The following is a 27118-nucleotide window of genomic DNA, read 5'->3' as shown; positions in this document are numbered from 1 at the left end:
TTCTTCAAAGGTATGTTCAAAAATTTCCAGAAGTTGATGCAATATAATTCTATGGACCTTCAACTAGGTCACAATTATTCTGAAGATTTTAGAAGAACAATCCAAATGACCATTTATTTTATTTTTATTTCTTCATTTCTGGCCATTTGTCCAGAGAGTAACTTAGCTTAAGTGCTTTCCATCAATCTCCTGTTTATTGTTCTCCTTCGTTTTGTGTTAACAGAACTGCTAAAATAAGGAGTAATCCATGAGAGAATTTTATGTTCCAGTTTTTATAAGTACTTGACAGATTAACATTTAATGTATTTCAAAAGTATTCTAGCTATAGCCCTAGCTGGGAAAAGCATGTCTATTTTTTACAGAATGTAGAGAACTGCCATGTTCATTTTGCAAGAAACTTTTAAAAAGTTTGATTCTGTTTGCTGCATTTATGACTGTTAAGCAGGATCTGGGGGGAAAATAGAGAGCATTGTATTATTTTTTTTGGTGTTAAGAACATGATTTTTTTTTATTATTATTGAATACTAGATATGTGCTATCCAAAAGAGGGAGCCGTAACATTATACTGTATCTCTCCACTTTATGAGACAGTGAAACTACATACATTATTTTATTCCTTTTTCTGAATTGTACTTAAAGATGATGTTTGCTCAGAGGTTTGGTTTTTTTTTTGTATGACTAAACAATATAGCTCAGAACTAGATAATACATGCTAATCTTATTGGAGCCAAGTGAAATGGTTGTACTTAAGTCAAATATGCTTAAACAAACAAACAAAAAAAAAAGTTGAATTAATTTCTCTTGCTCTGGATTCCACCACATGCTTTTTACCAATTTTGAGCAAACAGTTTAATCTTTCTGCATTCATTTTCCACCTTACAAAATGGAAAATATATCTATTGATATCAAAGAAGAATGCTTGAGGTATTTGCTAAATATACTTTCATTGTTTGTCTCTGTAAAAAAAGTGAAATCAACATAAAATATCGCTCTTAATAAGTGACAATATGTCCAGTTCTATGCAACATTTGCTTGGAGGAACACAGTACTCATAAAGATGTTATCCATATTTTGGAAAACACGGGCTGGATTACCTTCATATCTGAAAGGTCAGTGCACTAGTGTGTATCTGAAAGAGCAGAATAGAAAAGTGCAGACTGATCAGTAACACTTGCTTTACTTTCAGAATTTCTTTAGAGATTTTTTTTTTTTGCCGCCTACTGATAGTTCTGTGTACCACATGGGAAGTCCAGCACACTCCAGTAAGCCTACATAAGGAGGGACTTGTGGTATTTTTGTCATCAGAGAAGCATTGGTAGTGGTTTAATAAATTTTGGATATTTTTTAACTAAAGTATAGGTTTTATTTGCCTATTGCGTTATAAAAATAATCTCTCTTGCTGGTTTGGCTATGATCATGTATCATTATTTGGTAGCAATGTAATTGGCAGAAAGTAATGTTAATGTTGTTATTATAGACCTATTTGGTAAATGAGAAAAGAAAAGCAAACTTAAAACACTAGACATGCAAGTCCAAATAAAAATTCTATGGTTGAAAGCACATATGCTCAAATACATATGAAATTACATATGAAATGTGATGATATATATTACCCCTCATATAGAAAGTGATTTTCAAAAATTGCTTCTAGTATTTTTCTTTCTTATTCCTAGGTCAAATTAAACATTGTAGCTTATATACACTATATAATCTAAACCATTACATTTTTTTTTTTTTAAAGTGAAATGAATGCTGAGTAAATAAAAGAGGGAGGCAAGTATAGGGAAGGGAAAGAGCAAGAGGAGGAGAAGAAAGGAGAAGAGAGGATATAAACACCTGAGAACAAAAAAGCTTCAGGAAAGGAGGGTAAGTATTCTTCAGAGAAGTGTAAAAAGTTAAACATGGGCTTTCCATTCATAATATATATTTGTTAGATAAAGTTTGGCTGTCCATTAGAATTACTGTTTTCAGTTACTCAGTTCAAGAAACATGGATATAACTTTTTGAGAGCTGTTGAGTATCAGCACGTCCAGGAATTAAACTAGTTTTTAAAAATGCTCAGCAACTCTAAAAACAGTCTATGTTACACTGGGTCTATTGTTTCATTTATTTTAAGATCCACTAAACTTTTCCGTCCCTAGCTTTTTCTTCACTGGAAATATATGTAATAGCAGTATTTTCTCCATGTGTTTTAAGAGCCTCCGCTACTTTTTGTGGAATTTCAAAAACATACATGTATGGGAATAAGCATCATTCACAGAAATCAGTATTTACTGCAGTGGTATCTGTCACCTAACAGTTTCTACTGCAATATAATATATAGATAAGTTTTAGGAAAAGTTCTATGTTACTGACATTATGATAAATTTTAAGAGAGACTTCACTGCAAAGTAGACAAGTGGAGATGCATATTTTTTTTGAGAAAAGCAATCAACTGAATAAAGCATGACAGAATAAACATTCTACCTGAAAATAATTTAGCTGAACAAAACATCCAAGCAGTTTACTTTTCATTCTGGAATTCTTCAGATTATTTTTGCTTATCACATATGTCTTTATCACGTAAGGTCAATCCAGCCTATGATGCCCCTTGTTGGAACAGCTTGTGACTTGCTTTCCCAATAATTCACTCCAACAATACATTTGAACTCAAAACTTGAAAAAAAAAAGAAGGAGATTGTTTAGAGCTATTTATGTTCAACAAATTATTATTATTTTTTAAAAGTTGTTCACCCTTCATAATTTACTCTCATTACCAATATTTTTCCAAATCTCCTGTAAAAGAGAACTTCTTTAGTTGGTATGTTTTAAAATTTATACTTTTCAGTTTTATTATCAATATTTCATGAGATTTTATTATATTGCCTCACAATATGTAAACAGCTTTCCACTTCACCACTTCTGTTGTAACGTAGCATGCTTTAGTAGTTAATATGAAAGAATAAAACCACTTTAATTATTGAAGGTCTTGGTATTTAATACAAAATTAAATAGTTTATCTTAATTTCCAGATTAAGATCCCTCTCATTTGAGTTATAATGAAAGTGAGTAATTTTTCACATAAATTAATTTCATTAAATACTTATATTATCAGCTGCCATTAAGTCATCATAAAAGAAATTATGAGCTTGAAGTTAAACCTATTTCTTCATCTTCTTCATCTTCATCTTCACCTTTTTTGATCTTGATGAATATATAAGAAAATACATTTATTAACCCCAGCTTGTGAGTGTTGAAACTATAACAGATTGAAAAATATACTACTTGTGAAACTTTCTTCATTTGGAAGTGAGCCTTATGAATGTAATTAAAGATAAAAGTGCTTACACTAGCTATACTTTTACTTTCTGTTTTCCCTGTTGGCTTTTGAACATACGCTTACATTTTCTCCAGTTATGTTCACTGAAGTTTTTATGTACCATCAGGCTTACTTTACATGCTTCATTACCAAGTCAAAAAAACTCATACTTTCAATTTTGTTTTGCTATAATCCTGTAAGTCCTCTGTCATATAGTGAATTACAAATAATACTTAATTACTATTTGTGCATCTGCACTTACACTAAAAAAAAAAGGTGATCTCAATAAGAATTTATGTAGTTACTTCACAGTGGGAGTTCCCAATTTCTGGTGATTTCCATACGACCCATACAATTATAATTTTGCTTTTTCTTTCTGAAAGCCAGTGTGTTTGGGATTTTTTCTGATGTGTTTATTTCAGTGTCATATATTTTTTTTTTGCCATTTATTCAAAGCTTAAGTTTGGTAAAGCACTCTTTATTTCCATTCTTCTTTCCTCCATCACTTACGTAGGACATTATTTCCATAAGCAATTAATCTTCATAGGAGTCTGGGTTTTTTTCTCTTTCCTACATGCACTGTATTTGCTTTGCTCAGGGGTACATAGTATTGTTCATACTTTTTACTCTTCTAGTCCTTGCAGGAAATTTCAGAATGTTCTAAGTCTTCAAAGTCAGTAAAAATATTCTCCTATCTTCAGTGGCTCGCAATTAGATTTTTTCTGCATTTCTGTAGTTTTTCCTCTTTTTGTCTGCCATTAGTCACTTAATCTGTGTATCTTTTAATGCGGTTTTCTTTAATGAGATATACATTTTAATGCCTTCTAAAGCAAATACTCCTTCAATGCATTACTAATGTATACTTTTGATTTTCATTTTTTAAACCAAAGACGACTTAGACCTGTGTATAATTTTCAAATCTGTACTGTATGTTTATCTATTGTTCTAATTACATAGTACTCAAGTATAGCCATTTATCTAATAAAAGAATTTCTTACTTTCATAATCAATATGTACATAGTATTCTATTTATCCCATTTTAAGCTGTACTGAAATTACATTTCAATCTTATTTTAATAGCTGAACAAGCTATAATTTCCCTTTCCCTGCCAACCTCTGCAGAAAGAATCCTCTTTACACTATCTAGATTTTCCACTAACCTTATCTATTGATGTATCAGAAATCACTATTTGTTGGCATTTTGCAACACTGTTTCATCTGACATATAACTTGCAAGGAACATGTGGTTATTCAACTTATTTGTTTGAATACTGATGACTTGTGTGCAGAAGATAATGCACTTTTAAAAAATAATTATCCAAATAATTTTTTTCACACATTGTATGTAAATTGGCTTTGTCGTATAACATGATCTATCTAATCACACTATATTCACATGCATATTGTACAAATTCATGTGGATCCTGCACACATACCAATTCCTGTGTGGGAGGAAGGATGTAAAGAGGCTGGAAAGAAAATATTCTTATCATTTAACATTAGTCCTAATTACATAATAGTTGACCATTTCCCCTCTAGTTTTGTTGTTATTGCCCAGCCGGCAAGCTCTGGTGCGGGTCAGGCACTTCAGGCATTCCTGAACAAGCTGGTGCTCATCTGCATAGCTGCCCTTTCTGTCCCTTTGCAGCTCTCAGGTCTTCTACTCTACTTATTAATGACTGTGACAGTATTTCCTCTGCTTATAAAGATTCAATCTAAATGTTACTGATGTCCATGGGAATATTCAGCTAGACCATCTTGAGCTTTCCATCAGGACTCTGTACACTTCTGTTGTTTACCTGGAGCTTATACTGAACTGCTTTCATAGAACACTTTGAAATATTTTGTTGTAATTTATAATTACTGACTGATAAGTGGTAATTTCTGAGGGGTACCACATGAATATCAATTTATTTGGTCTCTGATACAATACTAATCTTCTTTCAGTTTGGTGGTAGTGACATAGAATCACATCATTAAAAAGACATTTCATATGATGTATTAGTATTATTTCTATCATTTTCTCAGGTTCTAATATTTCTTCTTCAAGATTTAATTTCAGTATTTTGTTCTGTGCTCAATAAGAAAACTTGTTATTCAAGTTAGGGTATTTTTTTTAATGAACAGTAAGATTTAACTGTTTATACTCTTCTGTTGTACCAGTAATTTAATAGGACTTCAAATTCCACAGTAAAATTATTTGATTATTCTTATCTCAGCTGAAATCAAAGACTAACTTGAACTTAAGAAATGCTGACTTACATCCATTGAAGTTTCTGAAGTTGTTAATAGCTTCATATCAAAATGAGAATGGTTAAAACCTCTCATTTTTAAAACTGCACTGTCTGTGCTTTCCTGTCTATTATCCTGTTCTTCAGATTTATTAGTGAAATCAAAGTCACAACAAAGTATGAATAAAAAACTCTACTCTCAAGTTGTTTCACAACCTCACCCTTTGTACCTCCAGCATTTGCAGTATACGAACACAAGGTTACTTAGGCCACATATCTTTTTTTTGTACATCTTAAATCTGTTGAAAGTGCAGTAGGCAAACATTGTTCTAAGTTGTTTCCTTTTTGATTACTATGGTTTACAGACACTATAAATATTTTCCATCAGGAACATGGGATTCTGTATGAAAAATTTAAACTCTTGCTTGTAATTGTCATATATATTTTTATATAGGCTCCTTAAAAGTCTGCAGTCTCACAGGGCAAAAAATACTCACATAAAACATTGTATCCCTAGTAAGCTAGGTAGTGTTGTGTTGTTCTATGAGAACTGGATTCAGTGTCTTTGATTTACAGATTATAAATTTACTTTCACTTGAGCAATATGCAATATTTTCCCTCTTGGGGAAATGCAGAAATATTATCAGTATATCTATTAGTTAATTATTACAGTTTTTGCAAGGCAGTCACTATCAGTAGACATAAAATATGATAAAGAGTATATAGCTTGCAGATGACCTGATCAATGACTGCCCTAACAAGATGACAAGCTATGATTATCCAGTGATCTGAGTGCATGTACTTAGGCCAAGTTGGATCCTATGATTTAGCCCAGTCCCTGGATGTTCCTGGAGGTCTCTTAATGACAGAGTACAGACATTAGTGATTGTTAACACCTTCTGAATCTTTCTTTGTTAGAATATCAATAAAGTGTTAAGACAGACACGATGTTCACATTAATTCTTTTGGACAAGAGGTCAGTGATACTTGGAGTGAGGGGAAGGATCTTTTCCTCCACTTGTTAAACCAGTTTGGCCTCCAGAGCAAAGGGGAAGGACTTTTTCACTGACATGTCACCCTATGGTGGAGGGTGTCACCCTCTTTTTCCTCACTTGCCTCCAAGTGCGGACCACTTGGAAACCTCTGTCCCCTTCACTGTCCTCTCCAAATTGATGAGTCTCTCTGAACCCACAGAACTCAATAGTCCTCCAGCTCAAACCACAGCAAGGACAGAGCAAGGTCAGTTGCTTCAGAAGGCAATGATGTCAGGCCTAGGGAGGGGTACAGAATACGAGAAGACATAAATGTTGGAAATGTTATGATACTACCGTAATTCTGGCAGATAATAATTTTGGTAATTGGCATGTCGTAGTTTAACCCTGCTCGGGACCAAGCTACGCAGTCTCTCACTCATCCCCTCCACTCTCCAAGGCAATGGGGGAGAGAAAATATAACAAAAAGGCTCAAGGTTTAAGATAAGGACAGGGAGAAATCCTTAAAGTTACTGTTACAGGCAGAACAGACTCAACTTGGGGAAAATTATGTATTTATTATTATTACTAATCAAATGAAAGCAAGATAATGAGAAAGAGAATACAAGCAACTTCCCCCCCACCCCTCCCTCTTCCCAGGCTTAACGTCATTTCAATTATCTCTACCTCCTTCCTGCCCTGAGCAGCACAGGGGGGAGTAGGGAGTGGGGGTTGTGGTCAGTTCGTTACATGTAGTTTCTGCCACTCCTTCCTCCTTGGGGGAAGAACTCCTCACATTCCTTCCATACTCCAGTGTGGGGTCCTTCCCATGGGCTACAGTCCTTCGTGAACTGCTCCAGCACAGGTTGTTTTTCCACGGGGTGCAGTCCCTTTGGAACAACTGCCCCAGTGCAGGCCCTCCACACACCACAGCCTCCTCCAGGCATCCGCCTGCCCCATCGTGGGGTCCTCCATGGGCTGCAGGTGGATCTCTGCTCCTCTGTGGGCCTCCATGGGCTGCAGAGGGACAGCCTGCCTCACCATGAGCTGCACCATGGGCTGCAGGGGAATCCATGCCAGGAGTAACAGTACTCCTCCCCCTCCTTCTTCACTGACCTTGGCCTCTGCAGCTGCTCCTCTCACAAGAAATTCTTCAAAATCGGCTCAGGCAGACGCCTCTCAGGTTCTCTTCACATCTCATATCCACTTCTTGCAGCCGGGCTGGGCTGAGTCAGGCCCAGATGGCTGCCCAGCAGGAGGCCAGAGGGTGAGGGTCACAAGGCCCACAGGGCTCATGCTCCCCCCTCTCTGCCCCCACTTCTACTTCTTCACATCTTTTTTTTTTTCCTTTTTTTTTAATTTTCCCCCTTCTTAAATACATTATCACAGAGGCTTAATCACTGAACATTTCATCACCAGTTGCCTTGGCCCAGACCAGCAGCAGGTCCGCCCAAGTCAACTGGACAAAGGGGAAACTTCTAGCAGCTTCTTGCGGAAGCTGCCACTGTAGCCCCTCCCTCACTAAACAAAACCAGCACATGACATCACGTGAATTAAGATTCTACTGGGATCTTGAGGCATTTCTGCTCACTAGCAGATGTATTCTATGAAACTATAATGCACCTGACTCTCACTGGTAAGTTAACTCCAACTTTTAAATCACACTTATTTATGCCCATAAATACATATATATACATAAATAAAGCATATGTATATTCTTGCATTTAAATATTGAGATTTTTAACACTGAACATGTTTACATTTCTTTCACATGTAGTTTCATAGAACTGTGGACAATAGAATCATAGAATCATAGAATGGTTAGGGTTGGAAGGGACCTTCAAAGGTCATCTAGTCCAACCCCCCTGCAAGGAGCAGGGACATCTTCAACTAGATCAGGTTGCTCAGAGCCTCATCCAGCCTGGCCTTCAATGTTTCCAGGGATGGGGCATCCACCACCTCTCTGGGCAACCTGTTCCAGTGTTCTACAACTCGCATTGTAAAAAATTTTTTTTCTCATATCTAATCTAAATCTACCTCCCTCTATTTTAAAACCATTACCCCTAGTCCTGTCACAACAGGCCCTACTGAACAGCCTCTCCCCATCTTTCTTGTAGGCCCCCTTGAGGTACTGGAAGACCACTATCAGGTCTCCCCAGAGCCTCCTCTTCTCCAGGCTGAACAGCCCCAACTCTCTCAGCCTGTCCTCCAGCCCTCTTATCATCTTCATGGCCCTCTTCTGGACCTTCTCCAACTGGTCCATGTCCTTCTTCTGTTGGGGGCTCCAGAACTGGACACAGTACTCCGGGTAGGGTCTCACCAGGGCAGAGTAGAGGGGGAGAATCACCTCCCTCGACCTGCTGGCCATGCTTCTTTTGATGCAGCCCAGGATGCGGTTGGCCTTCTGGGCTGCAAGGGCGCATTGCCAGTTCATGTTGAGATTCTCCTCCACCAGCACTCCCAAGTCCTTCTCCTCAGGGCTGCTCTCAATCCATTCTCCGCCCAGCCTGTATTTGTGCCTGGGATTGCCATGACCCAGGTGCAGGACCTGGCACTTGGCCTGGTTGAACTTCCTGAGGTTGGCACAAGCCCACCTCTCCAGCCTGTCAAGGTCCCTCTGGATGGCATCCCTCCCTTCCAGTGTGTCGATGGCACCACACAACAGCTTGGTGTTGTCGGTGAACTTGCTGAGGGTGCACTCTATCCCACTGTCCATGTCGCCGACAAAGATGTTGAACAGAGCCAGGCCCAACACGGACCCCTGAGGGACACCACTCGTGACCGGTCTCCACATGGGCATTGAGCCGTTAACCACCACTCTGAGTTCAACCATCCAGCCAACTCCTTATCCACCGAGTGGTCCTTCCATCAAACCCATGCCTCTCCAGTTTAGAGAGAAGGATGTCATGTGGGACAGTGTCAAAAGCTTTGCACAAGTCCAGGTAAATGATATCCATTTCTCATCCCTTGTCCACCGATGCTGTCACCCTGTCATAGAAGGCCACCAAATTGGTCAGGCATGATCTGCCCTTGGTGAAGCCGTGTTGGCTGTCACCAACCACCTCCTTGCTCTCCATGTGCCTTAGCATGGTTTCCAGGAGAATCTGCTCCATGACCTTGCCAGGCACAGAGGTGAGGCTGACCGGCCTGTAGTTGCCCGGGTCCTCCTTGTTACCCTTTTTAAAAATGGGGGTTATGTTCCCTCTCTTCCAGTCATCGGGGACCTCACCAGACTGCCACGACTTCTCAAATATGATGGCCAGCAGCTTTGCAACTTATCCGCCAGTTCCCTCAGGACCAGCAGATAGATCTCATCAGGTCCCATGGACTTGTGCATCTTCAGATTGCTCGGATGTTCCCGAACCTGCTCTTCCAGTAATATCAATATAGATTGATATAGATACAGAGATATAGATATAGATACAGAGACATATTTACATAGAAATGTCTAGATCTCTTTATTTCTATCTCATGTCTACCTCTAAAATTATATCAATATTGATACAGGTGTGGATATAGACACATGTACGTACGTATATATGTGTGCACGTTTTTACCACAAGCAATGAAATTTCAGGATTGTTTTCACTGCATACTAAACTCATAGGCTGACTAGCATGAACTTTAATTAGTGCTAATCAAGTTGAGGTTAAGGAAGCAGAAAATTAATGTGATTCATTTATTCTCCATTCTACAGCAATGTCCCTCTATTTATGTTCCTTAAAAGCATATTTTTTTCAGCTTTCAGTCTGTACAAATTAATGATTCCAATGCTGTTTTCACAGAAAGGATGTAGACAAATGATATAATTAATTTTGGTCTTTTTTTTTTTTGTATTGTAACTGCACACCGTACTGCATGTAAGAAGAACTCAAATCAAGTAATCCAGAATCTTATGCTGGTTTAGGCAAATATTTGTGTTGCTTCAGCCTTTTAAATCCACTCTTGAAGTTTTGGAGAGGAAGCCTCCCTTCCTGCCTCTTGCCTACCTTCCTTCCTTTCTTCTCCAGAGAACTAGTAATTTTTTCTACCAGGTTGACAGGGTTTCTTCCAGTGGCTCTAGGCATGACCTTTAACAACTGCATCGGGTTACTTAATGTATGTTTCTGCCCTGGCTTTGTATTTTTTCCGACTCCCATGTGTTGGTCTTAGGAAAATTCCCAGTAATATGCATAGCACATAGCTACTGTTTCAAACTACCTGCACTTTCAAGAAAACATCACTTAAATATTTATGTTGAGTTTATACAATTTTCTGCCTGTTAAAAAGTAGTGAAAATCTTTTTGAATAGAAGTCGAGATCCTCTTTATGTTATGAGACCAGGAACTTTAATACTGTGCTGATTAATCCTTAAGACCAATCTTAGATGTGTTTAATACTCGAACTGTGAATATATGCTACTCCTACTGTGTTACACACACAAATCTGTACACAAACTACACAAGAACTATCTGGTCTTATATAGGAAATTTTCAGATGCATGTTTTCTTTGAAATCATCATTTATATATTACTTACCATTACTCAGTAGATCTCTTGAGTAATCAAAGGTAACTATGATCCTGTGTCTGTGTACAGCAGTGTAGTTCACAATTTAATCAACAAATGCTTAGCAAATATAATCTTTAAAGTAGTTTTTTTTAAAAATATGTGTATTATACTTGTAGGCTTTTTGCTTTGGGAAAGTATTAGAAACTAGAATCTAAACATGTTGGGGACAGAAAATAATATAGAGGATCTTTGTACATTTGAGAAGTTTATTCTTTGTGGATCCATCCATTCTTTGTGGATCGTCAGGCAAATTTGCTCTAAAATGTAAATGTGAATTGGATGAGTGTAAATTCAAACGGCAAATAACTAACTAGAGTGAGTATCATTGGCAGGAGTGCTGAATCTTTCCTTCTAGCAGTGCTAACAGTTATGTTTCTGAATGTGCAACACTAGCTATGTTCCTAAACCATTATGTATTAGATTCAACCTTTTCAGATTTATATCAGACAGCATGAATGAGCATGTGGGGTTTTTTTTGGTTTTTTTTTGTTTGTTTTTTTTTTTTTCCCAAAACCATCAATCTATGGAGCAGTCTAGACTTTTTTACTTCCCTAGTGCTATTTTCCCCTTTCTTGAATGAAAGCTTCAGGGAGAATTTCTCAGCCAGTAGGTTTTTTTTTTTTTTGGCCATGTGTAGCTGAGAGCAGTTGTATCAACTTTTTAAAGAGTTTATTCTCTTTAATTGCCTTATAAAGTAGTTAGAGGTACATTAAATACATGACATACTTTTCTATTTTGGCATGGTTTGCCATCATAAGTAATGAGTATTTTTCAGTAGGACTGTGACTGGTAGATCAGGCAGCATCAGAAGCTTGGATTTTATTAAAATGTGACAAATGCTATTAAAACATTACTTAAAATCCTTACTTGAAATTATATGTGAGTTCTCAGCCTTGATACTACTGCTGCTGCTACTGCTACTACTATTGCTACTGCTAAGCCAAGAGCAGTATCTTCAATATCGTAGATAAAGAAGTTCTATCTCCATGAAGGAAAATGAAAACATTAATTAGTTTTCTTTAGAACACAAGGGGTTTTATTTAGTATCCTACCTCTAGAAAATATATAAATACAATCTAAAAATATGTCTTGATTAGTAAAGAAAGCATGTATCACACAAATTTAAAACCATCTGGAGCAAGACCTGGCTCAATTGCTGGTAATCAATGGGATGCAGAAAACAGCAAGGGATGAAAAGTCTACATTAATTTTAAAATATATTTCCATTTTTCAACAAATCTGAGTTCTCATTAGAGGTGAAATTTCCTTTTACATTTGGGAAGCAAATTTAAGGATTATTTAAAATCTTGTAGGAATAGAAAAAATATTTTCTGTAACATAGTATATTTATTTTTACTCTGAAGAAAAAAAATATATCTTTATCAGATTGAATCATTATAAAAACACAGATTCAGCACTCATTTTTACTCTAAGTAAGGGAAATGCACAAAAGCAATTTCACTGGCTTCAGTGGGACTAGTCTTATTGCAAAATGTTAGTCATTCTGAATAAGGTTTCCAGCATGTGGCACAAGCACACACAGCTTTCCTAACAAATAATTTAAACAACTGCAAGAATTTCATTTTGAAATAACTGTGTTTTCATTAGTTTATTTTCTGTTAATACACAGGCAGAATCATTTCCATGAGGTTTCCCACAACCAGAACCTATGCCTTAAAAATCAGATGAAATAACTTGTTTACAATAGTTTCCCGTTACAAAACTTGATATTTTCATTCATTGATATAAAATATTATGACAAAGAATAATACAAAGCACATAAAAGTACTGTGATAAATAACAAAGTAAGCAAGCAAACAAATTAAGGCAGAAAATAGCACTGCAAACTTAAGCAAACCTATTATAATCTATTCCTTTTAAAAATATTTTATCATTCTCATAATCCATGTGAGTTATGCTTGGATTTCTGTCTATACAAAGTATATGTATATGTGTGTGTATTTATATACGAAGAATTCTGTTCATGAACTGGGGCTATTTTGATTTGTTAAATTCAGATATGAGCAGTGTACTGATACCTTCTAATCATATATGGCCTATAGCTACTGCATTTTAAAATGTTAGTTTTCATTTGTACTACACCTGCTTTTTCTTTCAAAACAGAAGTAATGGGATTAGCTCCACCCTAACTCACAGCTTTTTCACTTTACCTTTGTCATCTTCTCAGGAGCAAATATTGAATGTTTGAATATAGAGGAAATAATGAATTATTATTTTGGTAAGATCTTGGGCTGAGAATGTTAGACCATTATACTTTCAAAATTTCCTTTATTGATCAGTCTTGTATGACCTGATGTTTTACTGCTTTCTTTTTTAAGATGTGACGAAATATAAATGTCAAATTCTGTGTCACTGAATATCATTGTAATTGATCATCATTTTTTGAAAGTAATAGCTAAATCTAATAATGTCTGTTGCTTGTATACATCATTACTTGCCTTCAATGGAACACTTAAGAATATGCAAATTGAGATAATTCCTTATAAGAGTTGTTGTGTAGTTTGTCTAAAATGATGGAAAAGCCCGCTGTTTCCATACCCAAACATAAAAGCATTATCCACAGTTTTCTCTATTTCACAGAATCTTGGGTATCTTTTATAAAGAGTATGTTTTGAATTTTGACAAGGAATTTAGGAGCTCTTTCTCAACATACTTATATACGACAGGAAAATGCTTTCAGTATATATTTTTTTTTAAATTGGAGTCTCTAAGCAATGGCATGAATGGCCTAACACTGTAATGTTCTTCCAGATAGAATTTCTGTGAAATAGTTGTTGTTTCTCTTGAACGAGGTTTGTGAGGATGAATCAACCCAAACACCATGTAGTGCCTAGAAAATTTGTACTTAGATAAACCGCTCTGACATTTGCATTTTCATATCAGGAGATTCTAATATGAAAGCTGTGTTTATATGAGACAGGAAAACAAGAATCTGATGTGATGTTGTCTTAATGTTGCTATTACTCTTACTACTAAAATGTGCCAAATTTAAATATAGAAATTTGCATTTAGCTGGCAAAAATATACACTGGCCTTCACCTGAGGCATTCCATTTTGCAGTTACAGAAACATACTTCCAGAGAAACATTCATGGCTGTTTATGATGTTATTTAAGTATGCAAGGTACATTTATTTTTATGAACATTGGTGCATTCATATGGAGAAACTGGAGAACTGGGAAAGTGGAGGCCCTGTTCTACCCCTGGCTCTGACATTGAGCTACTCCATAACTGAGAATAAGCCTATTCAACTCTCTGTGCAGTAATCTCTGTGTACGGGATGAAGACAATGCCATCCATCTCCTTTTGTAATCTTTCTGAGATTGTGGAATGAAGATTATAAATAGTATACTTCACTTCCTATCTTTTCTATAATTACATTCAATATTATGCATTAAAAATTATTTCTTTCTAAACCAAAATAATTTTAGAGCTTTCTTGTAAGCTGCAGTATACACCCTGAAATTAGTAACACTTTCCTTGAAGTAACCAAAGCCTAGTTTTGCTAGGATTTTACACTGCCAACACATAGTATGATCTGATCAAGAGATGTCTCTCCTGTTCAGTTATGCTCAGCAAGTAGGCCTCGATGCCATGGCGTTTTTTTTTATCATGACAGTTGGCAAAAGTCAGGATGGTAACTTGCCTTTTGCCATTAGACATTTTCCTATTTGTTTAAAAGGCAAAAGGAGAAAGTTATGAAAATGATGCTTGACTGCTTTTACAGATTCTTTTTGTTCATTTCCTTTTGCTTTACTTTCCTTCTCCTCCCACCTTCTTTTAGCAAAATTTTGCATTTATTCCTACAAATGACTTTTCATAAACTCTCTCACTCACATGCAGAATGCAGTTAGCTTTCACTCAGACGTCCCTATTCATTTTCAAATATTTGTGCTTCTGCAGATAGCATTTGCATGTAACACCTGCTGCAAGCCTTAGAATTTCAGAAGGCATTCTCATATGAGTGGGAGATGCATTTTTGTCTAGGCTTTTGCCCCAGTTGCTTTTTGCGGTTAAATAGCACTGACTGCATGAAAGAACCATATAAAATCATACATCTATATTGTCTTACATCCAGATCTATGTAGCCCAGTTTTCTTATAAACACAAGATTTGTGCAAGCACTGGGAGAATTTTTCAACAGTGGTCATTACTGAGATTTGATTTTCAGTAAGGTCTTGCTGGATGTATAGAACAGTTTGCAAAATTCGGAGAAGAAAGAGGAGGAGGAAAAGGAGAAGAGTTCTGTGTTTCTGTTTATCCCTGAAAAGACATGCAAGATTCTTTGTGTGTTACTCTATAATATGTGAAAATTCAGAAGTAATAGTTGTTCCTTCATGTGCCCTGTTATCATCAGGCTTTGGACAGTCAACAGGAGACACAAGTCTGCCTTGTTTTATCTCCTGACCAAACATCCTCACAGGAAATTGTCAGTCCTGTTACTTTCTAGCTCTACTTCTAAACACTTCTGCCCGTACATTCCCTGGAACCCATGTTGTACAGCTTCAGAAACAATGTCCTGATGCCAGAGCATAAGAGAACACCAGAATTAAGTTGTACGGTCCTTTCTGCAGCATTGTGAGTGATAACATTTAAACATTTAAAAATTTAAATTAGCTTATTACATTTTGGTTGGCAAATAAGTTGGGGAATTGAATCATCCTCCCTTGGCTGATATAATGACAAGAGGGCATCTCTGCCAATGCCATGCAACTGCCACTGAGATCAGCATCCTTGTGGAGCAGCAGCCAGGTGAGGGGAGACTGCAGATCCCTGCGAATGGGCTGCTGTCCAGAGGGGAGGACAACCTTTTTGGAACGGTCACTTCTTCAGGCAAGTGTGAAAATGCTGAAAGCCTGAAGCACTTTTACCATGAAGCTATACAAAGCATATGGCAGAGCTGCTTCTTTCCGTATTTTCTCTCCAAATTGCTTTTTGTGTTTAGTTGAGATGTACTGGTTACTTATGCAACATAATTTTTCACAATAACAGCTGCAAGACAGCCTCTGAAATGAAATACTCTACTTTGTTCACACAAATAAACATATGAAAAACTTTGGTTATTAAAATCACCCCAACAAATTTAAGAAGACTTGACAACTATTTTAGGTACAAGTTTAGTATGTAGTACTGATACAGTTACATTTCCTTATTTAAAATTATTCCTGTTTATCTAATTTTAAAAAAAAAAGCAACCAAATCAAGAATTACTTGTTTTGTAGGCATTTGATCATATAATGTGATCTTGTAAAAGTTTTATATATTTGCTAATAGAAAACTAATATTAGCTGTAAACATATTTAAGCCTATCTTGAATTTACAGTATTACATAGTGAAGGACAAATGACAGGACAAGGTATTTTACCTGTCAAATTGATATATACATGACAGTATGCCTTTTTAAAAATTAACATAGTTCTTCTATAGAGTTCTTAATAACCATTGAATATCACAAGAATAATACAAGACTTCTAAATACTTAATTAGCCCATTCTCACTTTTTGTAACAGAAATCAAGATTTTAGAAGTGGAAAATGACTTGGAAATAATGAATTTTAAAGATCTCTCATTAGCAATTTCTCTCATTACTACCAACATTATTTATTAAATAAAGCTTTTGATCCAATTACCAAAACTATTGCAAGTATTACACTTGCCTTTTTACCCATACTTGTGCTTACCATGAGAAACTAGTGTTGTACTTAGCAATATGAAGCATAATCCTGCTGTGATTTACATAGAATATGAGTTTTGTCACTGACTAATCAAAGCAAGACTGACATGTTTGTTGTAAATTTGTGTACTGAAAATGGAAATTATCCTAAGAAGATACCATTATTTCTTCTGACCTACTACTAAAATCTGTGAGAAGGTAAGTGGCTACTACTGTATGCACATTGCCATATGACTGCAAGGGATATAGATTTCTTTATAGTTTATATGCCTCATTCTTTGTTTGAAGTTCATACAGTGAAATTGAGTGGATGCGGCTGCACGTTTCTGGCATGTGAAAAGAAAAAGCAAAATGTCATTCACTGGACAATTGGTTTCTGCTGGTTACTTAAAAATCAAGTGGTCAGTTCGACCTTTTATACTTTCTACTTTTTTTTTCTTGCTAGTCTCTGAATATACATATTAGGCTGACAAGGGTGTTTGGTAGCACTTCTGGAAAACAGCCTTACACTTTAAGCCTGTTGACTTTGACTTACTGCTATGAATATTCAAAGAGACATCTCCCTCAGCTCTCAATCTTCCTGAACCCTGAGCTGCTACTTCCCCCTGCAACATGTATTAAAAAATATACTAATTTTGCTACTCCCACTGAAGAAAAACAGAACAAAGCATCAGTACTTAATTCTTATTAGTAGTACAGACCTCCTCCTTTTTCATCCTTCGTAACTGGATTTGTTTTGATTAGACTTCTTCGATAAAAACAAATGAAAGAAAGAAAAGGAAGAAAGCTTCAATCTGGACAGGTGAAAGAGCATCCTGCACAAAAGTTAGGCTGTCTTGTTACTGCTATATTGCAGTAAACACTTAATAACATCTAATAGTATTGTCAAATAGCATACACCATACCAGCTTTCTAATACACACAAGCAGTGTAATACACAGGAACAAAAGTTTAGATTTCAGCAATCTAGCACAATTATTTTCTTTCTGACCTGTAAAAAAGAAATCTTCCCAAAGTGCTCTACTGACCCTGCCCCCCCCCAAAAAAAAAAAATTATCTGTAAGCCATCTTTAACATTTTAGACACTTTTAAAGAAATCATTTCCTCTTTCCCTGTCAGCAATTTCAATACTAAAGAAAGTTGATCTACTCACCATGTCTGAGCCTAGCTCTGTCTGTCCAGTGCTGCTTTTCTACCTGCTTCCTCCCTTTTGCCTGTTACTGTATCTCCAGCGCTGTATGTACTTGCATCTAACTAGGGCTCCCTCTCTCCCAGCATCACTTTTAAGTCAGGCAGGAAGGGAGCTGAAGCCAAATGGACTCTCCATCTGATTGGTTTCCATTCAGTGCCCCTGATTAATAAGAAACATTCCTCACAGAGAGAGATGTTGCTGCTGACAGAGCCGCAGCGCTCCACATGAGAAGGTTTGGGGCTGGGGGGGGATGGGAGAACGGCTTTGCCAGCCATACAGTGATTTGCAAGTGAATGCAGTGGGAGGGTTCAGAGAGGAGGGCTTTGTTAAGGACCGTTTTATTAACTGAGGCTTAAATACAGAGACTCGTGCTACCAGCACAATTTGATCTGCTTTCAGTTTTAATAATAAGGGTGAAGGTATGGCCATAACCTGCAAACTATGTGAAGAAAAAAATTTCTCTAATGATCTACACTAGCAATACAGTGTCATTTGTGTGTGTGCACAAACTCGTTGAAGAATGCAAAATTATCCTGTAACACTACACTGACAAATGATTTTAACTTTAAGGAAGGAAAGGTGCAGGAGATTTCCCTCCATACTCAATAGATTTACAACATTAGTGTCACTTACAGCTATTGATAATGATGGGCTTGCCACTGTACATGAAAGTGGACATAGTACAAAGTTGCAAAGAATATTTCAGGAACTGTGGGTAATATTGTTCAGGTCATTCGCAGAAATATGTGGTTTTGCCAACAACAGTAATGAATTTCTGGTCCAGCCTGTTTGGGTACAAGTAGCCACTGCTTCCTACTATGTCACCAGATGTTCAATATTACAGAATATTGTGCTTTGCTTGAACTAGCACTTTCAACTGAAGCATATGATGCTGGCTGTTAAAATGGGAGAACTGGAGTATTGTAAATTCTGGTTTTTGATCTGCTATTTTTGCATTTTTGTGGGTCTCTGGATACTAATGACTATTTCAGCCACTGACATAAGATAAACATTTGCAATGGGACTTCTAGGAACTGGTACTTTGCAGTCAGTTTCTGTGTCAATAAACCCTGAAGATAGCTTTCATCAGATGTCTGTTGTGGGCACCAATAGAACAGCACGAATTTCTGTAGCATAATTAATATAGTACCAAAATTTCCCCTTATAAAGATAGATCATGAGGCTAGTTTCTAATTATGAAATATCATTAGAGCTATGGGTTCACTTATTGGAGTGAAAGGAGGAATCTGTTTATTCTGTCAGAGAAACTTTACTGTAACAAAAGAAAAGCTTACATCAAGTAGCCAACTGAGAAACCTAAGTAAATTATTCCTTTTTTTTTCTTTATGCTCTTATTATTGCTTTAATATTGCCATTGAGCTCAGTAGGCTCACATTCACAGTACACTGTTTCTAATGAGAACCACTTCACCATTAGATTCCATTTGAAATGATTAAGGGATTGATGCAATTAATATAGACATCAGTCAAAGCCTTTCTATTGATTTCAGCAGCAGTTAAATTGGGTCCTGAAAGAACTAAGTCTTCTCTGAGATAGCTACACATCCATTAAAACAATATTTGTGTAAGTGTAATGGAGTGCAGAATTTGTTCAAATATTTTGAAAATCAAAAAGCAAAATCCAGATCCAGAGCAAAATCAATTACTGTACCTCAGCTAAAATGTATAAAGCAAACTTTAAATCAGTATTTTCATCCCAGTCAGACCACTTTAGCAGTGGAACTACTGGAAAAACATATTTAGCATGATTTTTATCTCAGTAATTACATGGCTGAGTTAAAAGAAAAGCTACAGACTGATGCCCTATGATCCCAGTGCAGCCTTAAATCTTAGGGATCTTAAAAGATATTTTCTTAATAGGAAGATGTCTGGATGATAAAAAGGCATGAATAATGGCTCCACTTTTTTCACTGTATTGGCTTTTTTTTCACTCTTCTGGCTGCTCTTTGGGAACATTGTGGCTACTGTAATCAATATTAGGAGACCATCCAAGTACAGAGGAATCACAGAAACTGGAGATATGTACAAAGCATCTTTGCACAATACTTCCTTGAGCTTTAGAAAGCATTATTCAGTGGCAGCTGGGGGACTGGCCTCTGCTTTAAAGGCAGACTTGTTCAATACCAGGCAGAGGACATTCAGATAAATGGGAATGGCTCTGTTTCTGTTGATGCCATCTACAAGTCTGTAGTAAAACAAGCAACATTAGTTATATTAGACAGCATAATGCCTGCACTCCCACATATATTTTTCATGGTGTTGTAAATACAGCACAGTAACTACTACAGGGGAAAAAAATGAAATTATGTGCTATACATTCACAAACAAGAGGTACTTTTAGTGCAAACAGTGTTGCATGATGGGAGTAAAAAGTTTTGAAATATACACTCTAAATGGAATGTACATCAAAAGTAGGCCAAGAAGGAAAAAGTGTAGGTGTGACAGCAAATAGGGAGAGATGGGTGGAAATCTGAGACTGTGCTCTAACACACAGAAGGCTACTCCATATAGAGGAGGAAAACAAAATGCTCCTTCTGAAAAAGAGTGGGCAGTGGAAAAAGAAAAGCAGAAAGTGCACCAAAAGAGTAAGGAAGGATTGTTTTTATTGCATGGCAGGCTATACTTCAGTTTTATGTTTTATGAAGTCTTTTTTGGAATCAGGTCTCTTCTCTTTTGACCTCTATTCATCTTCCTTTCTTTACCTTCCTAAAGATTTGTCTGCTAGCATCCATGGGAAGCAGTGATTATATATCCAATCTTCATTGAAATTCTGAACATTTCCTTATTTCACAGAGGCTAAGATCGCTCAGCAGTGCACGGAGTTGGGCTGGTTGCCATGTTAAATCATTCTAAGTTCAATCACTGTTTCCCATCATTTTTTCTTTTCCTGACATGTTTACACTTAACTTGTTCAGGCAAAACTAAATGCAAATAAAACTTCAGAAGAGGAAAGTAATAATCTATTTTTATCCCTAGGTTTTTCCACCTCTATCAAGTCAGCAGATGATGTCTTGAAATCTGCCAGTGGGACTTTGATATCTTGTGCAATCTCTTTCCATGCTTCCGATAAGCCAAGGCAGGCCTGAATTCTCACAAATCTGTATTTCCCACAGATGTCTTAGAGTCTGTAAGGGAAAAAAATGGTCTGGGGTTTTGTAGTAACAACTTCCTTTCAATACGCCACTTACATGATTTTTTACCATTGTCATAAATGTTAAATCTAATCTTTCTCAAATAGGAGACTCTATGACATGCCAAAAAGAACAGATCTGAAAGAATGAAACAGTCAAGAAGCACATAAGAAAAACTCCCTGAGATTCACAAGAAAAAAGCTAACTCTTGTGCAACTTCAGCTCTATTATTTTTCTCTAGAGCCTTTAAGATTCTCGAATATAAAGAAATTGAATCGAATAATTACTAGTAATTGAAAAAAACTAGTTCTAAACATGTCTATATTTTCAATTAGTCAATTATTTCAAGAGAATACTATTAGCTTCTTTCCAGCTTTTTTCCAAGCTTTCTTCTCCCTTCCTGTGAAAGACTTTAAATGATTCGTTTGTTAAAGAATATGATGAAGTGTATGACTTTGAAAGATTGTCAGAACATTACTAAATTAGACCTGACAAGCACTAGATTTTGGCTGCTACCCTTTGATATACATAGAATAGGACATAAGAGAGAGAACAAGAAATTTTCTGATTCTTCCCCACTTTTGAATCTCTTCCTTTGGTGCAATTATGCAAGGAATAGTCACTCTGTCTTGTCTGAAGGAGAACTAAATTTCTGTATATGGCTTCAAGTTCCCAAAAAAGACATGAAGAAGGGGGGAGATATGTGTGTGTGTGGGAGGGGAGAAGAACATGTAACAAGACCAAAACATGGTAAGAACAATTAGACATTGCTAAACGTTCAGCTGTTTAAAACAAAGCAAAATTGAAAGACATGTATAAGGCAACCCTGTGCCACACAAACCATTTGATTAGGCTAAAATGTCTCATGACTTATTTGTGTTTCTGTTTTGAGAAATACAGTAGTAAAAGCTTTAGTTAAGAATATATGCTATAATCAGTTTCATGTTTTAATCTGTATACTCTTTTTGTAGCATTTTTTATTAAATTAAATCTCTAAATTTGAATTTTCCCTGCTTAATAAAAACTCAGTGATTTTTTTTTTTTTAGATGGCACAAAATTGAGTTATTTGCATACATACATACATATGCATGTGCATATTCACATACATGCATACCTTCTCTATTTCTATGAGAAAACTTGTTTATTTCAACAAATCCAGATTCAAAGGTAATATTAAATTAACTTGATTTCATGGGTTAAATAGAAAAATATTTTTAAGGGTCCCTAGCCATTTCAAATTTATGAATTTGTTTTTAATTTGTCATCCATAAATCAGTGGTATTTATCACTTCTATCTTGCTTTCTTTCCTCTGTCTGCAGATACAGTACTTCAAAATAACAAAATAAGATAAATCTGGGTTAGGTTTTCCTGAACAGAGGTCTTAAAACATCAAGCCAGATTTTACAGCAGCAAGGCTTTAATATTTTCTCAGCATTTAATCAGTTCAAAGCTGGTGAAGATTTTGAAAATACATAGTAACCAATATAATACACATTAAAAATGTGATTTTCCATCAATTTTCCAAAATTATAATAGAAGCATGATTTATAGCATATACAAAATGTAAAGTGCAGTAGACTAAAGTAGAAACAACAGATATTGAATGGAAGATACTAATACATCAAGAGAAAGTGAGGGTAAAGTCACATAAATGAAAATGTGAGTGTTAGGCTGAGTTTCAAGTCATAACTCTTTTATAAACTGACTTACTTAGCATTTTATTTTTCAATCTTATATAAACAATTTTTACTTTGATAATTAGAGCTGGTCACAATCTTTAACACAGTTTTTTTTTCCTTGGAAGTATTGATTTACTGAAACTATTGACAAATACCAGTTGCTTCTTGTTTATTTCCTTTATGAATTTTTTGGGGACAAAATTGCGAGCATATGATTCCTGCATGAAATTAAGCCTTTCAAAATTATTTACATGCTTTGTTTTCATTAAGTTAATCCAAATAGGTTTTCTAGAGGGATATTTTTGGATCTCAGTCTGCAAAATATTTTGAAACTGTTTTAGTTGGTGATAAGATTTCTTATTTCCCAGAAATTTGAAAAATCACATTGAATGGAAAATTTATTGACCTCCCTACAGTAATGTGTGAGGGATTTCAGTGATGGTCCATGTAGGGCCACTGTGGGAAATTACAAGATGCACACAGCTGCGAGAACATGACCTTGGAGAAGGGAGCTAGGAGGGTTGTTATCTCAGAGAGGGGAACTAGGAGGGTTGTTATTGAGCAGGATGTGGCTGCTATCCGGGAACTGCTGTTAGCCAGCAGGGCACGTACTTGGCAGGCCTTGCTGCATGCGCCTGCCATGCATGCAGCAACACCTGGTCAATGCTCTGCCACTGAATCTGCTGAGGGTATAAACAGAGGCGGCTCAGAGCAGAGGGAGAGAGAAAGGACCCAGAGCACACTCTAGGAACAACAGGCGATGCCCTGAAGGTGCTGCGCCTACCTCCCTTCTCTGCTCTGACCCCGCTGATCATCATCCTCCTGCTCGATGGTGTCTCTGGCTTAGTCAGGGTGGTAAGACTCTCACAAAGGGAAAACAATATGCTGGTAACTGCTTATGCTAGGAACTGTAACTGCCTAGCTTGTGCAAAGCTATAATAGAGCAATAAATACTGTTGTGCTTTTAAATATCATATGCTGGGTGATCTTTGTGCATAGGAATCCTATGAACCAGTTACAAGTAATTATCCAATTAATTGCAGTAGTAATACACTTCTATAAGATGTACTTGTGAAAAAACTAACTTCAGCTCTTGAGGTGAAATAATAAAGTTAAATACTCTTTTGATATAGGAAATAAGGCAGTAATTTAATTTCAATATTTTTAATCCACTTACAGCTCATAATAGCATCATCTTCACCTCCAAATATGAAGAAAATAGGGCATCTTAAATATTTATAAAAAATAAGCAAGATTCCTGACTACCCCAGCAGTGTATATGATACAGTACAAGGTGGACCTCCACATACACTACTCATAGAACAGAAGATCAGATCTAGAATGGTATTTAAGTAACTTCTAGAGAAAATCTGTATATAAACAAAGCATGTAATTTCTTTTAGAAACTGTGCCACTCCCATGGGCAGACATAAGCCACCCTTCATTTTGGTGTTATAGAAACATCACTCTGATGGGCCACAGCAAAGCCCTCACCTTAGATCAGACACATTGATCTGAAAGTGCTCCCACCCTCATTCCTATGTACATACACACACACTCACACACACAAAAAGAAACCTTGACTAATTAACTACCTACCTAACAGTTTCAGGGCAACAATAGCAGTCCTTGTTGTTCAGAAGAGACATAAGCGCTCTGCAATGTGAATGTCACCTCCGCACTACAGAAGCAATTAACCGTAGGCTGTGCAAGTACACATGTCTATGTCATTTGGACATGGTACTTATTTTTAGAAGTGTGTCTTAGACTATTAAAATCAATTTGCAAATATGACCCATAAAAAGCATAATAATGAAAAAATACAAATAATGAATTTGAGTGAAATTTTAGAATATCATAAAATTGGTGATTTCATGTTCTGAAAATAAAAATAAATACTATGATATTTCTGGCTTGCTAAAGAATACCCAGAAAGTACTTTAGCTTCACATGAAATTTTCATCCTTAATTCCACCACTAGAGCCTATACAAGCTTTCAAAAATTTACCAAGATGAATGGCTAACCCTTCAGCTGCCATTGCCTCATAAGCTTGATGCCTAAATTCTTTGCTTACAGTGTGTGACATATGACAGTTGTGAAGAGTTACTGAAAAAAAAATGGTGGGAGGAGAGTGGTTTTCTTCTAACATTGAAGAAGAAGCTGATTTTGAATAAAGAAAATAGCAGAAGCAGCTTTTTTAGAAAAGAAACAAATCTCTGTCAGATTATTTTTTTGCCCCTTGATATGACAATGGTAAAGAGCGATCCCAAAACTGAAGAAAAAAAACCTTTAATTCTTTCTCTATTGGGATAAATACACATGCATAAGTAAGTTTATTAACAGGGATCTTTTTTCTGTGTAGACTATTACTAGACTTCTGCCATGCTGCTCTCTGCTTATGGGTATAAACCAAAGCATAAATGCATAATCTTTACAACACCTGCCATCGCTGTCTTCCGTCCGTTTGGCAAATCTTTCTTCTGTTTACATCAAGTTTTTTTAGATTAACTTCTTTGCCTTCTATGTGATAATACTCAAGTTCCTTTCCACTGCTTTCCTTGGAGCACAACCAAAATCTGTAATTGTGCTGTAATTGGATCTTGAGATGGAATTAATTTAATCTATTTTACTGGTCCAGAAGTTAGGCAGCCACTTTAAGCTATTTCATCTATAATCACTGGAAGGACAAAGAGGTCTCCAGAGGAAGATTCATCCAGTTTTAAGATAGCTGTCTAAGATATTTGAAGAAAATTGGAGTTGCTAAGCAACCTCATCTGGACTTTTTTTTTCTTTCTCTCAGCTGACTATGGAGGGAACTCTGCTGAGAAGCTCAACTCTTTGCATAACTTTCAACAGCTAATGATAGGTGAGATGAATCTTGTCCTCAAGTTCCAGCTCCTGGAGTTCTAAAATATCTATAATTTACTGTGCTAATTATTCAAGATTCATCTTTTCCCTTAACTTGTTATTAACATATGTTTTGAGCCATTATGATTGGGAGGAAAGAATTAAAGTGCAACAGAAAAAGAGAGCAAGAAAGAAGATTTTAACATGGTATTATTTGTCCAAAACCACAATGGTCCTTCTCACTGTTTTCTCAGAGCTTGACTTTGTCATGCTGCTCAGTTACAAAGAGGTATCTATACAGATCATACAAATGTAGTGATGCTGAGAGAATAAGCAGCTCTATTGACCAGTTTGACCTGGTCAAGTGAATGAGATTTAATGGATTTGTAGATAGATTCTACTAGTCATGTGTGCATAGGAAGTACACAGCAGATTAAGATTTTTCTAATTTAAAAATATTTTAGAGTAGAAAAACTAGCACAAAACACTTTGTCAGTTTGTCAATACCAGTAGATTTCAAGAAAACTTTTGAATTGCTCGAGATTTCACCAAAGCACAATCAGGAGGTTAACAAAATCTGATTTGTCCTTTGGATAATTCTTAGGGCAATCAGAGAGTTCCTGAGCTTTGGTGTTTGATTCAGATTTGAGGACTCACCCATAGTCTTGGAGACAGCAAGACCTAAGAGCCTCAGGCTGTGGTGTTGAGGGAAGCCAGTGTCCATGTCTTGAGCTCGGATATGTGGCTTGAGTGACAGGTAGTATTCTCTGCAGGCAATTCTTCCTGGTGCCTTGTGTAGCTTCCCTGGTGAGAAGATAGTTTAAAGCACACAGGGAAACCACTAGACTCATGTATTAAAAAAAAAAAAAAAATCAGGCCATTTTTATATTCTGAAGATTCTAGGATTTCTTTTCAGACTATTTAATCCTTTTGACTGTTTTTTTTTTAATCTACTAGCATTTCTACCTTTAATTTTGATTTTAAAAAACTCCACCCTTAACTGCTTAACAAATTCAATTTCAGTCAACTCTAATAGTATTGCTCTCTCTAATAGGAGAAAGAGAGAGAGAACTAATCTGTGCTCTCTTGTTCATATGCCTTGTTTTATTATGCAAAACCTTATGCCCTGTTCTATGGGAATATGATCTCCACAGTGCTCAGTTTCCTGGCCTTTATTTTCATAAAACTGTGATTGATTTAGTTTGAATTTGTTTTAACTAGAAAAATTATGTGACCTCAAGTCCTACCTAATCAATTTACTTTAAACAACACACATTTTTGGTAAATGTTGCTCTAACCACAGTAAGATAATTTAAAAGGACAGAGCCTCTTATGGGGGGCTCTGCACCAGATCAACCATTCTTAATAAATATTAGAGGTAATACTATCTAGATTATATTGATTTTCTGGATGTTGCCAGGAGATTAATGGAAAACCAGTAACCATATTCTGTAAGTGTGCATACAGTGACACTTGAACTTATAGAGGTTAAAGTAAAAAAT

General features: G+C 36.2%; 1 protein-coding gene across 2 annotated transcripts in view; it reads right to left on the bottom strand.

The window, feature by feature from the left end:
- CDH9 (cadherin 9) overlaps positions 1–18066 on the bottom strand; it is a 98619-nt gene extending 80553 nt beyond the window's left edge. For both annotated transcript variants that reach the window (XM_086741958.1, XM_086741959.1), the window contains exon 1: positions 17898–18066. Coding sequence is in view for 1 of the 2 variants with exons in the window: in XM_086741959.1 (XP_086598085.1) it covers positions 17898–17900 (3 nt within the window). In the remaining variant the exon portion in view is untranslated. The remainder of the gene's footprint in view (positions 1–17897) is intronic.
- Positions 18067–27118: the final 9052 nt, after the last annotated feature.

The sequence above is a fragment of the Chlamydotis macqueenii genome, chromosome 2, assembly GCF_036417535.1.
Source record: "Chlamydotis macqueenii isolate bChlMac1 chromosome 2, bChlMac1.mat, whole genome shotgun sequence".
Classification (NCBI taxonomy): Eukaryota; Metazoa; Chordata; class Aves; order Otidiformes; family Otididae; genus Chlamydotis; species Chlamydotis macqueenii.
Note: the sequence above shows the minus strand (reverse complement) of the source record. Positions and strands in the feature narration are given on the sequence as shown.